The sequence below is a fragment of the Capricornis sumatraensis genome, chromosome 3 (assembly GCF_032405125.1).
Source record: "Capricornis sumatraensis isolate serow.1 chromosome 3, serow.2, whole genome shotgun sequence".
NCBI classification, from domain to species: Eukaryota; Metazoa; Chordata; class Mammalia; order Artiodactyla; family Bovidae; genus Capricornis; species Capricornis sumatraensis.
In genome coordinates this window covers 3,655,444-3,670,060 of record NC_091071.1, presented here as the reverse complement: position 1 = coordinate 3,670,060, position 14,617 = coordinate 3,655,444, and the positions used below count along the sequence as shown (strand labels likewise).

Genomic DNA, 14,617 nt, shown 5'->3' with positions numbered 1-14,617 from the left:
CCTGGTCCTTTCCCTGCCCAGAGGTATTTTAGGTTAGACCTGAGGATCTCCGACAAACGAGAGAGGGGAAGGAGTGTATCCTGTTTGGTGGTGGTGGTGGTGGTTTAGTGGCTAAGTCGTGTCTGTCTATGGGATTCTCCAGGCAAGAATACTGGAGTAGGTTGCCATTTCCTTAACTGAAATACTAACAGTTCAGTTCAGTTCAGTAGCTCAGTCATGTCTGACTCTTTGCCACCCCATAGACTAGCATGCGAGGCTTCCCTGTCCGTCACCAACTTCCGGAGCTTGCTCAAACTCATGTCCATAGAGTCGGTGATGCCATCCAATCATCTCATCCTCGGGAGAAGGAAATGGCAACACACTCCAATATTCTTGCCTGGAGAATCCCAGGGACAGAGGAGCCTGGTGGGCTGCCGTCTATGGGGTCACACAGAGTCAGATATGACAGAAGACACTTAGCAGCAGCAGCAGCAGCAGCAGCATCTCATCCTCTGTCGTCCCCTTCTCCTCCTGCCTTCAATCTTTCCTGCATCAGGGTCTTTTCCAATGAATCAGTTCTTTGCATCAGGTGGTCAACGTATTGGAGTTTCAGCTTCAGCATCAGTCTTTCCAATGAATATTCAGGACTGATTTTCCCTAGGATTGACTGGTTGGATCTCCTTGCAGTCCAAGGGATTCTCAAGAGTCTTCTCCAACACCACAGTTCAAAAGTATCAATTCTTCAGCGCTCAGCCTTCATTATAGTCCAACTCTCACATCCATACATGACTACTGGAAAAACCATACTTTTTACTCGACCGATCTTTGTTGGTAAAGTAATGTCTCTGCTTTTTAATATGCTGTCTATGTTGATCATAGCTTTTTTCCAAGGAGCAAGTGTCTTTTAATTTCATGGCTACAGTCACCGTCTGCAGTGATTTTGGAGCCCTCCAAAATAAAGTCTGTCACTGTTTTCATTGTTTCCCCATCTATTTGCCATGAAGTGATGGAACTAGATGCCATGATCTTAGTTTTCTGAATGTTGAGTTTTAAGCCAACTTTTTCACTCTCCTCTTTCACTTTCATCAAGAGGCTCTTAAGTTCTTTTTCACTTTCTGCTATAAGGCTGGTGTCATCTGCATATCTGAGGTTATTGATGTTTCTCCCAGCAACCTTGATTCCAGCTTGTGCTTAATCCAGCCCAGCATTTCATATGATATACTCTGCATATAAGTTAAATAAGCAGGGTGACAATATACAACCTTGACATACTCCTTTCCCTATTTGGAACCAGTCTGTTCCATGTCCAGTTTTAACTGTTGAAATACTATGTTTCATTAAAATGCTAGGATATAATAAATGTTCAGCCATGATAATAAATGTTCAATCATGGGCATATGGTTTCTCCAAGGAAGGAAAAGAGAATAGAAATTGTAGCTTTTCTAGATTACACAGTCAATGCATTAAAAACAGTAGAAAAATCAGAAAGTAAAAGTGAAATCGCTCAGTCGTGTCCGACTCTGCGACCCGTGGACTGTAGCCCACCAAAATCCTCTGTCCATGGGATTCTCCAGGCAAGAATACTGGAGTGGATTGCCATTTCCTTCTCCAGGGGATCTTCCCGACCCAGGGATTGAACCCAGGTCTCCCACACTGCAGGCAGACACTTTAACCTCTGCACCACCAGGGACATACAAATTGAAAAAAGAAAATGGATACCTGCGAGCTTACCTTTTTAACAGGATATTGTTTATGTTAGATAAAAATGTCATTTTTCAAAAATAGAATCATAAGGACAATGATTTATCACTATTTTGGGGGTGAAATCATGTAACCGTGTTCTCGACCAGTTACTTCTCCAAACCTGGTATCGGTAAAATTAAAAATAAAATCTTCTGCCAATCCAGAAAATCCTCTTCCCAGATGTAGAAATAAAGAAAACAGTTTTATTGTTGAATAACCATGAAAGCAGGCTGTGGGACTTCCCTGGTGGGCTCTGCCCTCCAAACACAGGGGGCTCAGGTTCAGTCCCTCCTGGAGGAATTAAGATCTGGCATGCTGTGGGACTGGCCAAAAAAAAAAAGCAGGCTATGCTGTGCATCACAAGGGAACCACTATTTGTGTAAATGAGATGAACCTCATCTTTTTATATAGCTCAGGAGAGAATCCATTGCATACATGTTTAAAATAACAGTAATTTGTCTTCTGTGAAAAAACTTGACAACATTTTCAGCTTGGAGGAGGCAAAGATGCTACTTCCTTGGGTCGTCAGAAATCTGCGTTGTTTTGACACCATCTGCCTCCACCATGCCGCCTAAATTCAACACCAACAAGATCAGAGTCATATAGTGAGGTGCATAGAGGGGAGGTCGGTACCATGTCTGCCCTGGCCCCCAAGACTGGCCCCAGGGTCTGTCTGCAAAAGAGGCTGGTGATGACATCACCAAGGCAACTGGTGATTGGAAGGGTCTGAGAATACAGTGAAACTGATCATTCAGAGCAGACAGGCCCAGATTGAGTGGTACCTTCTACTTCTAATGAACTGCTGAAGCCCTCAAGGAACTGCCAAGAGATAGGAAGAAGCAGAAAAACACTAGATACAGTGGAAACATCGGTTTTAATGAGACAGTCAACATTGCCAGGCAGATGCATCATCGATCTCTAGCTAGAAAACTCTCTGGAACCATTAAAGAGATCCTGGGGATTGCCCATTCTGTGGGCTGCGATGTTGATGGCTGCCACCCCCATGACATCATAGATGATATCAACAGTGGTGCAGTTGAGTGCTCTCAGCTTGAGCCTGGCAAACTTCCAGCCCTCGTGCCACAACTAAAAGCCCCATAGAGCTGCAATGAAGACCCAGCACAGCCAAAGTAAAAACAAGGCAAAACCAACAGCAATTAAATCCCGGTTGTGGCAGTTTCCTTGGGCTGTGTCACAAAGTATACCAAACCAGCGGACTTAAACAGCAGAAATGAATTGTCTGACAGTTCCGCAGGTTGCAAGTCCAAATTGGGCCGTTGGCAGGAGTGGTCTCTCCAAGAGCTGTAGGAGAAGATCTGCTGCAGGTGGAGGGGGCAATTTCTTCACTACGTATACACTAGGTAGGTACCAGGTAGGTGCTTGTCAGGAACTCTGATCCTGGCTCTGCTTATCCACAGCAGCATGAGGCAGCTTGAGGGGTTGTCATGGACCTGTTGGCAGGAGGACTAGAAGCTGGTTCACATATTTGCTCAGCCCTGGACCCACCGCTTGGCCACAACCCTTCCATGTTAGGGTCTAGGTCATGGTTCACCCCTTCCTGCTTATTTCATTCAATGGTGACATGCTTTCTTTAGGACTTCCGACTGCACCAGCGGGGCTTCCCTGGTGGCTTACTAGTAAAGAACCCACCTGCCAATGCAGGAGAGGTGGGTTCGATCCCTGATCTTGGAATATCCTCTAGAGAAGGAAAGGGCAAGCCATTCCAGTATTCTTGCCTGGAGAATCCCATGGACAGTGGAACCTGGTGGACTACAGTCCTTGGGGTCACAAAGAGTCGGACACAACTTAGGAACTGAATAACAGCAATTGCACCAGCCTGGGCAGCTCATCTCACCCAGAGATTTCCGTCAGAAGCATGTCAACAAGAAAGTTCAAATTAGGCTCTAGCTCAGTGCTGTGGAATTAGAATCGGCGAGCCTGGGTCCTGGCATCTGTTTATTATTTTCTCCATGTGATTCTCAGCTGAAAGGATTGTATTGACAAAGCACTTTCATTTCACACTGCAGTACAGTTATCTTAAACTGCATTCATAGGAGGGAGAGAGAAGAGAAGTGATAGTTCTGCTTTTCCCCCTGAATACACTGTTACTGAACAAAACTTGAGTCTGCTCACATGCCCACAGTAAAGCCAGTCTCCTGACACTGGGTCGTGAGGAAGGAAAGTGGAACAAGGTGACAAGCAAGGAGTCCAGGCAGCTAATGGTCAGCAGGCCCCAACTCCCCCAGTGACTTTCAGGGAAGAGTTTTTAAAGATGGGGTGTGATTGTTGGTAGGAATATAAGGTGCAGCCTCTATGGAGGATAGTGGGGAAGGCCCTTAAAAAACTGAAAATAGAGCTACTATGTGATCCAGCAATCCCATTCCTGGGCATATATCAGGAGAAACCCATAACTCAAAAAGATACGTGCACCTCTATGTTCATAGCCATGTTATTTACAGTAGCCAAGACAGAGAAGCAACTTACACATCCATCAACAGGTGAATGGATAAAGTTGATGTGGTGCACATACACGATGGAATGTTAGGAAACCTTTAAAAAGAATGAAACAATGTCACTTGCAGCACCATGGGTGGAGCTAGATATCATAATACTAAGTGAGGTAAGTCAGAAAGAGAAAGTCAAAAAAATATGATCTCCTTCCTATGTAGAATCTTAAAAAATGATACAAATGAACTTACTTACAAAACAGAAATGGACTCACAGACATAGAAAACAAATTTATGGCTAAGTTCAGTTCAGTTCAGTCGCTCAGTCATGTCCAACTCTTCATGATCCCATGAATCACAGCACGCCAGGCCTCCCTGTCCATCACCAACTCCTGGAGTTCACTCAGACTCACGTCCATAGAGTTAGAGATGCCATCCAGCCATCTCATCCTCTGTCGTCCCCTTTTGCTCCTGCCCCCAATCCCTCCCAGCATCAGAGTCTTTTCCAATGAGTCAACTCTTCACATGAGGTGGCCAAAGTACTGGAGTTTTAGCTTTAGCATCATTCCTTCCAAAGAAATCCCAGGGCTGATCTCCTTCAGAATGGACTGGTTGGATCTCCTTGCAGTCCAAGGGACTCTCAAGAGTCTTCTCCAACACCACAGTTCAGAAGCATCAATTCTTTGGCGCTCAGCCTTCTTCACAGTCCAACTCTCACATCCATACATGACCACAGGAAAAACCATAGCCTTGACTAGACAGACCTTAGTCGGCAAAGTAATGTCTCTGCTTTTGAATATGCTATCTAGGTTGGTCATAACTTTCCTTCCAAAGAGTAAGTGTCTTTTAATTTCATGGCTGCAATCACCATCTGCAGTGATTTTGGAGCCCAGAAAAATAAAGTCTGACACTGTGTCCACTGTTTCCCCATCTATTTGCCATCAAGTGATGGGACCAGATGCCATGATCTTCATTTTCTGAATGTTGAGCTTTAAGCCAACTTTTTCACTCTCCTCTTTCACTTTCATCAAGAGGCTCTTTAGTTCTTCTTTGCTTTCTGCCATGAGAGTGGTGTTATTCACATATCTGAGGTTACCGGTATTTCTCCCGGCAATCTTGATTCCAGCTTGTGTTTTTCCAGCCCAGCGTTTCTCATGATGTACTCTGCATATTAGTTAAATAAGCAGGGTGACAATATACAGCCTTGACGTACTCCTTTTCCTATTTGGAACCAGTCTGTTGTTCCACGTCCAGTTCTAACTGTTGCTTCCTGACCTGCATACAGATTTCTCAAGAGGCAGGTCAGGTGGTCTCGTATTCCCATCTCTTTCAGAATTTTCCACAGTTTATTGTGACCCACACAGTCAAAGGCTTTGGCATAGTCAATAAAGCAGAAATAGATGGTTTTCTGGAACTCTCTTTCTTTTTCCATGATCCGTCGGATGTTGGCAATTTGATCTCTGATTCCTCTGCCTTTTCTAAAACCAGCTTGAACATCAGGAAGTTCATGGTTCACGTATTGCTGAAGCCTGGCTTGGAGAATTTTGAGCATTACTTTACTAGCGTGTGAGATGAGTGCAATTGTGCGGTAGTTTGAGCATTCTTTGGCATTGCCTTTCTTTGGCATTGGAATGAACACTGACCTTTTCCAGTCCTGTGGCCACTGCTGAGTTTTCCAAATTTGCTGACTTATTTATGGTTACCAAAGGGGAAATGTGAGGGGTGGAGAGAGAAATTAGGAGTTCGGGGTTAACATATACACACTATGACATATAAAATGGACAATCAGGACTTTCCCAGTAGGCCAGTGGTTAAGACTCTTCACCCCTAGTGCAGGAGGTGCGGGTTTGCTCCCTGGTCAGGGAACGACAATTCCCACATGCCACACGCTAAGGCTGAAACAATAGGCATTCCTGTACAGCACAGGGAACTCTACACAAGATCCTGTAATAACCTGGGGAGCTTCTTGGTGGCCTAGTGGTTAGGATTCCAGGCTTTCACCACTGTGGCCCAGGTTCAGTCCCTGGTCAGAGAACTGAGATTCCACAAGCTGCACAACATAGGGGGGAAAAAAAACACTGTAGGGGAAAAGAATCTGAGAAAAAGAATATATATATATATATATATATATATATATGTATAACTGAAACATAGACAGCATTATAGATCAACTACACTCTAATATAAAATTTAAAATTTAAGTGAAGGAAAAAGAGTGCGGGAGGGGTGATGGTGGGGCTGTGTGATCAGTTTGTGGACCTTCCTCTGATTGGCTGATGTCGAGGTAACCAGGAGTCAACATCATTAACCTTCTGGTTCCTACTGGCCTGGGATCTACAAGCTTGTAACTTCTTCCACCTGATGGAGTTTTCAGTATCTGTGAAACACCTCACAGGGCTTGGCCCAGAATATTATCTATACCCCTTGAGCAGGAACTAAAGGAACACTGACTTTGTTTAGTGGCTAAACTATTATTATTTTGTCTCTTTTTGGCTGTTTTTCTTTCTTTGTGCATGTTCTCACTTCTTTGATTAGATTTATTCTTTGGAACTTGGAGAAGGCCTAGGAGGCTAAAATTTTCTAACGGCAAGATGCAGGGGAAGACAGGAGGAGAATTCATCCCAGAAGACCCTGAGGTTCTGCTTAGTTACAGCAGCAGATTCAATCTGGGTTGTTTATGCCATTTTTGGTCAACATAGCAACAGACCCCACACAACTGTAACCTGATTGGGCAAGGTGGGCAGGGGAAGATTGGATTATGCAAATCCAGATTTGAAGATTAGATTAAACAGTCAAGGCATTTTGCTGTTCATAACAGGAAGACAGAAAACCAATCTTCCTATATTTGAAAGCTTGTTAACTGGGAGAGAGAGTGAATTTCTGTTTTGTTATGGGGAGACCTAATCAGCATTGACGGGTGAAAGCCTAGTGGCTCCAAACCTGAACTCATTTGCCTCCTAACAATTGAACGTCGTCCACAGCAGAAGGTCCTCAAGCAGCCATGCTTCTCCCAGCAGTGCCCATGTGAGGAGAACCAGTCTAGTGGCAGCTGCGGAGGAACTCAGACATGGTTTGCACGGCCTCTGAGACCTAGGCCATCTCAGAAAGTCGTGAAGAGCAACCCAGGGAGACGGTCTCCACACCTTCGATGAACTGCTCTGACTCTAGATGACCAACTAGAAACACGTAAGTGATCAAAATACAAAATAAAACTTTGGGCACACCCTGAACAACAGAGGTACTTCTCATCAAAGTCCAAACAATGATTCAAAAGCAGGGCTCAGAGCCAAAGTTGTGCAAGCACCCAAGTGTTCGTTGACAGATGAATGGATAAAGAAAAATGTAGTGTGTATGTTGATACAATTAATCCATAAAAGGGGAGGAAACTTTTAAAATCTATACAGAGAGCATTCATTTATTTATTTAATGATATTTGATATTTCTTTTTATATACAGTGAAAATTCGATAATTCCACTTTTAAGAGGAAGAGTTAGTATTTCTCTGTAGAAACAAGTTTCAGCAGGAGAGGCATAAAGGGCTTCCCAGGTGGTGCTAGCGGTAAAGAACCTGCCTGCCAAAGCAGGAGATGGAAGAGATGCAGGTTCAATCCCTGGGTCAGGAAGGAGGGCACGGCACCCCCACTCCAGTATTCTTGCCTGGAGAATCCCATGGACAGAGGAGTCTGGTGGGCTGCAGTCCATAGTGTTGCAAAGAGTCGGACACAACTGAAGTGGCTTAGAATGCCCGCGTGCAGAAGAGGCGTACGCATGCGCAAGGACACAGCGGATACAGGACTACAGCCCTCCAGCCTCCCCCATGTCTGATCCCCCGAAGAGACCTGCTGGTTCTTCCTCCAGATGCCTGGAACCTGATGACTTCTCTCCATCTTTTCAGACATCCCCTTTCTGGACTTAGCCACACCCGAACTCCTAACCACATCTGGGTCTCCCTAGTTCCAACTCTTGCTGAGTCTCCACCCCATTTTTTCACATCTTGTGGGGTCTCAGTTCCCCGTCGAGGGGTTGAACTCAGCCTCAGCAGTGAGAGCACAGAGTCCTAACCACTGGACCACCAGGGGGTTCCCTCCACCCCACCCATTAACGCAGCAGGCGACATTAATTTTTTCCCTTTTGATGCAAATTGGACCATGGCTCCTCTCCTTCACTGGTTTCCCATTGCACTTAGGATACATCAGAACGGCCTCAGATCCAGAGTTTTCTTTCCTTCTTGCCTATTGTGTTCCATCCACACCAGCTTTGGGGGTCTAAGAAGGAAATTTTGATTTAGGCTACCACAAGGGTGAACCTTGAAGATGTTACAGTCAGTGAATCAGCCAGATACAAATGGACAAATGTTATACAATTCCACTTCTATGAACTCCCTAGAGGGGTCAGATTCAAAGAGACAGAAAGTAGAAGGATGGGTGCCAGGAGCTGGAGGAGGAGGATGGGGAGTTAGTGTTTAATGGGGACCAAGTTTCAGTTTGGGAAGATGAACACATTTTGGAGATGACAGTGGCAATGGTTGCACAAAACAGAAGTGTTTGATGCACTCAACTGTGCCCTGAAAGAGGGCAAGCCCACTGGGAAGGGATGAACAGGGAATCCAACACCTGAAGAATGGTTTTGGGCGATGGTCAGGAGTTGGGTCAGTAGCAGGGGATACAATTTCCCCTTAATCTCCAGGAGAAGTGGACGCCTCGGTCAAACAGTTACTTGTGTTTTTCTTCAAGCTGGTTGCCAGATTGGAATGACCAGTGACGTCAGAGGCTTCTGACCTTCCTGATTGGAAGAGCAGACTCCCATAGTGCTCGATGGTGGAGGTGGACAGCAGCATCTCCCGGAACATCCTCCACTCCCAGTTCATCCTCAGCTTGAAGAAGGGACACCACGCTTGCGTTTGGCCAGGATCCAGAAGAGCTAAGACAGAACAGAGTCTAGGTTGCGTGGAAGAAGAGTTCGGGAGAAATCATGGCCAGTTGTTGCCTGAATTCCCAGTTTGAGGACCAGAGACCCCAGTCCAGCTCCTTGGGGCTCCCCATGGTGATGCTCGTCAGTGAAGAAAGCCCAGGACCCTCAGGTGAGCGAGCTGGGCATGAGAAGGAATTTCAGGGGGTTAACACTGGGGAGGAAGGGGTACAGAGGTCAGGAAGGAGCTCCTGTCTAAGGTGCGCGTGGAAGGAAGGAGATACTCAGAAAGTCAGAGGCTTGGGGAGGAGAGGACAGGAGCTGGAGACACAGAAAACCTGGAAAGCGAGAAAGGAGGTTAGGACCTGAGATCCAACAGTGAAAGAAAGGAAGAGGGGAAACAAAGAGAGGGTTCCTTTTTTTTTTTCCTGAGTGGGAGAAATTGCTTCTCTGGTGAGTCGGTGGTAAAGAATCCACCTGCCAGTGCAAGAGACTTGGGTCTACTCCTGTGTTCTTGTCTGAAAATCCCACGGGCCGAGCAGCCTCGTGGACTACAGTCCATGGGGTCACAAAGAAACGTGACCTGGTGACTAGAACAACACAGTGGGAAAAATTACCTGCCATGAGGCAGAGAGTTTCAGGATAGAATCTGGAAAAATGGCCCCCAAAACGGAGGGAGGGGTAGATGGATGTCAACAGAGAAAGGTGGAAAGGACAACAATCTATGAGACTGGGGAGGCCGGATGGGGAGAGCGGGGGATGGGAGTGGGAAAGTTTAGGGGTTGGGGAACCAGTGGCTGATTCCAAAGACAAAAGCTTCCCATCAAAAGCTTCCTAACCCTCTTTTCCTTTCTCAGCCCTCTGGGCCAGCTCCAGCTCCCTGCCTTGGCGCCCTGGCTATAAGAGGAAGTGGTCAGAGGCATTTGGAGCAGAGGTGGAGGACGAGGCCCAGGGCAGCTGGATCGTGAAGTCGCTGAGCGGGCTCAGGATGAAGTTGAAGAAACAGCAGGTGTTTTTGGTGCTGCCTGAACACCACATGGTCTTCAACAAGATGCTTGGTAAGGACCCTTCCCCATCAGCCCTGCAACCTCCTGTTCTATAATTAAAAACAAAAAACAAAACTTCTAACGACTACATTTTTCCAAGGGAGAGGAATTCCCTGCTAGCTGATGAGCTCTCAGTCCCTGGGGGACTCTGTACTGAGCACTCACCAGGGACACTTAGGAATGAGGCAGGATTAGATTAGACTTAGAAATGATACTGATGGCTCAGTGGTAAAGACTCTGCCTGCAGTGCAAGAGACGCAGGTTCAATCCCTGGGTTGAGAAGATCCCCTGGAGAAGAGAAAGGCTACCCACTCCAGTATTCTTGCCTGGAGAATCTCATGGACAGAGCGTGGTGGGCTATGGTCCATGGGGTCGCAAAGACTCGAACATGACTGAAGCGACAGAAGCGACAGAGCACAGCAGAGCAGAGCAGAGATCAGTCTTGGAAACGACAGTCTTGTAAGATGAGGTTAACTTGGTAGCTGCACCCCTGAGGATTCTTAGCCCTCACTGAATCTAGGCTGTTTGAATCTACATGCCTGACATGACTGTCAGGTGAGAAACTGTGATAACTTGACGGCTTCTGCAGTGGTACGTGCACGCATAACGAAGGGGCACTGGTCCCTCTCATTTGCCACCCCTAGAAGGGGAGTCACCCCCTTTCCTCATCCAGTGAAAGGTCTTCCCTCCCCCTACCCTGAGTCACATCCCAAAATTTCCCCATTGGAGGCATCGTTCTCCCTCTTTGTTCTGGAATGTTCTCCTGGCAGCCCTGTTCCTATTGTCTAACATCTGCCCTCTTTTCACAGAGGATCATGTCATTAGGAGATTCCTGGCCTGGGACAGAAACCTGAAGGTATCTGACAAGGTGAGTCATCCCGAGAGGGATTTCTGCTCCAGCACCTGCCCGGGGTGGGGTGGGGTGGGGGTACTCTCTAAACCCAGATTTCCACTCCCCTTTCCAACCTGATGCCTTGTCACCAACTCCCTCCGGGGGCCTGGAGGTGTCCTCTGGGGTTTGAGCCCCAGGCGAGCTCACTTGGTGGTCACCTAAGTCCCCTGCTCTGCTCAGAGGAGACTCATCTTTGCTCCAGCTCATCAAAAACCATCCAGTGCTGGCTGCCCTCAAACCCACAGCCCCTGTCCTGGGAGCATCGTGGACTTTCCGTCCTCTCCTCCTCAGAAATAATCAAGCTCACCCAACATGCAGCGGGGGCTCTTCTCCGAGGGGCACCACCCAGTTCCCATCTCCCGCTCTTTGTGGTTGCCATTTAGTCGCTAAGACATGTTGACTCTTTTGAGACCCCACGGACTGTAGCCTACCAGGCTCCTCTGCTCAGGGGATTTTCCAGATAAGAATACTGGAGTGGGTTGCCATTTCCATCTCTCAGGGATGGAACCTGAGTCCCCTGCGTTGGCACGTGGCTTCTTTACCACTGCACCCCCTGGGAAGTCCTGCCGCTCCCTTCTCTGGTTTTGCTCTTCTAGGATGTGATCTCTCTCTGTTTTCCTTTCTGTCCATCAGTATCTCCTGGCGATGGTGATTGCTTATTTCAGCCGAGCCGGCCTCTTCTCCTGGCAATACCGGAGGATCCATTTCTTCATAGCTCTGTGAGTAGCTTGCTCTATCTCCCCATCAATGCTCAGCACCCTGGGAGGGTGGAAGGAGAGGTATGGGGCTCGTCCCTTTCACCTTTAAAAAACAAAAACAAAAACGCCTATTTGTACTGTTTATGGTGGAGTGCTTTCTTTTTGAATTGAAGTATGTTTTTTTCCCTTAATATATATATTTAATTGAAGTATGGTTGACTTATCGTGTTTCAGGTGCTCAGCAAGCTTATTCAGTTATACATATACACGTTTTCTCAGATTATTTTCTATTAAAGGTTATTACAAGGTATTTTGACTATAGTTCCCTGTGTTAGTCACTCAGTTGTGTCCAACTCTGTGACCCCATGGGCTGGGGCCCACCCGGGTCAACCCCTGTGCTATTCAGTGAATCTTTGATTCTTGTTGCTTGTCTATTTTTTAAATTAGAAATCTAGCATTCTATTCATACTAAGTCAAACAAGTATAGTCAAAATGTCATAAATATTTTGTTAGGCCAAAATTAATAAGTTTTCTAAGATATATATACATATTATATATATATATGCATGCAAAAGCTTTTCTACTACACTTGATAAAGTATTGAGACAGAACATCAAAAAAAATGAAATGGACAAATTAGAAAACATAAACTAAATGAAATGGGAAGACTGAATATAAAATAGAAAAAGTGACACTAGATAAAAGTAAAAAATCATATGTATATATATGATCCATATATATATATATGAAGTATGTTTTTTATATTGTTGTCAAAACAAACCCTAATATCAGTCAAAAGACGGAAGGAAACAAACAAATCCTGCTAAGAGGAGAGGAAGAAAGAACTGACAACATCCTGTCCCCAAGTAAACAGGCCTGAGAGTTTCATTTCCGGTTTGAATTCTTCTGTCTCACTCCTTACCATGTTCCATTTTTGGGTTCCCATGACAAAGGCCACGATTGGGGTCCTCATTACACAGCTGAAATCCGGTGTAAAACCCTCCCCACTGATGTTTCTTCCAAGTCTCTCCCAGGCCAGTCGGCTTTATTTGCCCGAATATTCTTCTAAAGACACGGGTATGACCTGTATTCATTGGCTAATTACTCACCAAAATCAAGGCCAGAGTTCAGGTTTGGAAGTCAACCCTCTCGACAGTTGCCATCACCCTTGCTTACCATCCGGATTCTTTATTCCTTTGTTTCACTGTTCCCTCCAAATGCCCTTTCCTCTATTTTCTGTTTCATATCCTTATGCTTTCTTTCCAGATATCTTTCCCACACACATTTATCTGAAGAAAATGACCTTATCCTTAAGTTGAGTTCAAACACCAAAACCTTCATGGTGCCTGAGCTCCCTAATTTCTGAATCCTACTAACACTTTCCTTAAAATCCTATTATAATGTGATGTTTTGCATTATAGTCATTTCTTCTCTCCCTTCCCCCTTCCCCAATCCTGTTACAGTAACCACTGGGGAAGGCAGGTCTTGTCAAAATGCCAATGCATTGGTATTTTCCTCAGCACAATTCTTTTTCATTTTGCAACGGTTTGTTATAGTGAGTCTCCAAGGTAATCCGTATTGCATTTGGCTATAAAACATTCTTCCATTCATTCAGTGAAACCTTATAAAGGGCACCCTATGTGATTGGGGCTTCCCCAGTGGCACAGTGGTAAAGAATCCACCCGCAATGCAGGAGATTTGGGTTTGATCCCTGGGTCAGGAAGATCCCCTGGAGAAGGAAATGAAAACCCTCTCCAATATTCTTGCCTGGGAAATCTCCTAAACAGAGAAGCCTGAGAGGCTACAGTCCATGGGGCCACAAAAAGTCAGACACAACTTAGTGACTAAACAACAACAATGTGCTGGGGGATATGAGGTGATGGGAAGAGAGACTCGAGAAGGGCTGCTGAATTAATGCATCAATAAGAGCCAAGCCCTAAACATATCATTTAGTAGGAAAGGGATGAATGCAGAAATAGATCAGTTCCAGCCCTCAGGAACTGTACATGTACCTACAACCTAGGGAGTCAGGTGTGTGTACATAAAACCAATGGAAAGGGACAGAGGTTTGGATTTCATCCTCATCAACAAGGTGTGAGAGATGCCCTTCTGAAGGTCCTGCCCAGCAGTGGCTCTTTGATGACTGGGGATGCTGGGGAGGGCTGGGCAGGTTGTGTGAAGATGCTCAGCCCGCATCCTTTCTAGAAAGCTGACCTCAGGAGGAGGCCCTTCCTGTCCTGCTCCTGACAGCCGCCTGATGTCTTTTCAGCTACCTGGCCAGTAAGATGGAGGAGGACAACCAGGCCCCCAAACAGATCATCTTTTCGTTCCTCTATGGAAGGAACCACTCCCAGCGTCACTTGTTCCATAAACTGCTTTTCCAATTCATCTGTTCTATGAACTGGAAGATGAGGGTCACACAGGAAGAGTGTGAGAAGGTAGGTGGGCTGTGGGGGCTTGGAAGTGAGGGTGGTGAGGAAGGGAGGGATCATGAGGATTGGGGGAAAAAATTGGAGGCTGGACAAGGGGAGGTGAGGGGTCGACTTGGAGAGGCATCATCATTTCAAGGGGCTGTTCATCTTTGCAGATCCAAGCTTTTCACCCGAGGCTCTGGGTGTGGGATCGAGATCGTGCCCTCTTGCCCTAGGGGCCCCCCAGGACCACGAGGGCCTGAGATCACCAGCCTGAGGAAAGCTAGGTCTGTGTCCTCGCAGATGTAGGCAGAATGATGTGTTGTTCATTGAGGATTCCAATTGTGGACCACCATCACCTTCCCTCCTGTGACTTAGGCCAGCCGGGCATACAGCCAGATGCTGACTCAGCTCCCAGCTACAGACTGACCACCACACACAGAAGCAAGTACAGTGGGGTCCATGGGTGCCCGGCCTCGGGGAAAACTACTTG

The 14,617-nt window shown here is 46.2% G+C and overlaps 1 protein-coding gene and 1 pseudogene across 1 annotated transcript; both read left to right on the top strand.

Annotated features, from left to right (window-relative positions):
• The first annotated feature begins 2,286 nt into the window (after nt 1-2,286).
• LOC138075626 (large ribosomal subunit protein uL11-like) lies at nt 2,287-2,823 on the top strand (annotated as a pseudogene).
• A 6,160-nt stretch (nt 2,824-8,983) lies between these two features.
• Nucleotides 8,984-14,360, top strand: LOC138075624 (speedy protein E4-like). Its single transcript, XM_068967513.1, has 7 exons — nt 8,984-9,067; nt 9,168-9,249; nt 9,935-10,135; nt 10,933-10,991; nt 11,649-11,734; nt 13,983-14,151; nt 14,301-14,360. Exons 1-7 carry the CDS (start codon nt 8,984-8,986, stop codon nt 14,358-14,360), a joined length of 741 nt encoding a protein of 246 aa, XP_068823614.1.
• Nucleotides 14,361-14,617: the final 257 nt, after the last annotated feature.

Coding starts and splice junctions, on each gene's coding strand:
- LOC138075624 (XM_068967513.1), top strand. CDS start 8,984: ATGGTGGAGGTGGACAGCAGCATCTCCCGGAACATCCTCCACTCCCAG. Junction 9,068..9,167: donor AGAAGGGACACCACGCTTGC/GTTTGGCCAGGA, acceptor CTGAATTCCCAG/TTTGAGGACCAGAGACCCCA. Junction 10,136..10,932: donor GGTCTTCAACAAGATGCTTG/GTAAGGACCCTT, acceptor CTCTTTTCACAG/AGGATCATGTCATTAGGAGA.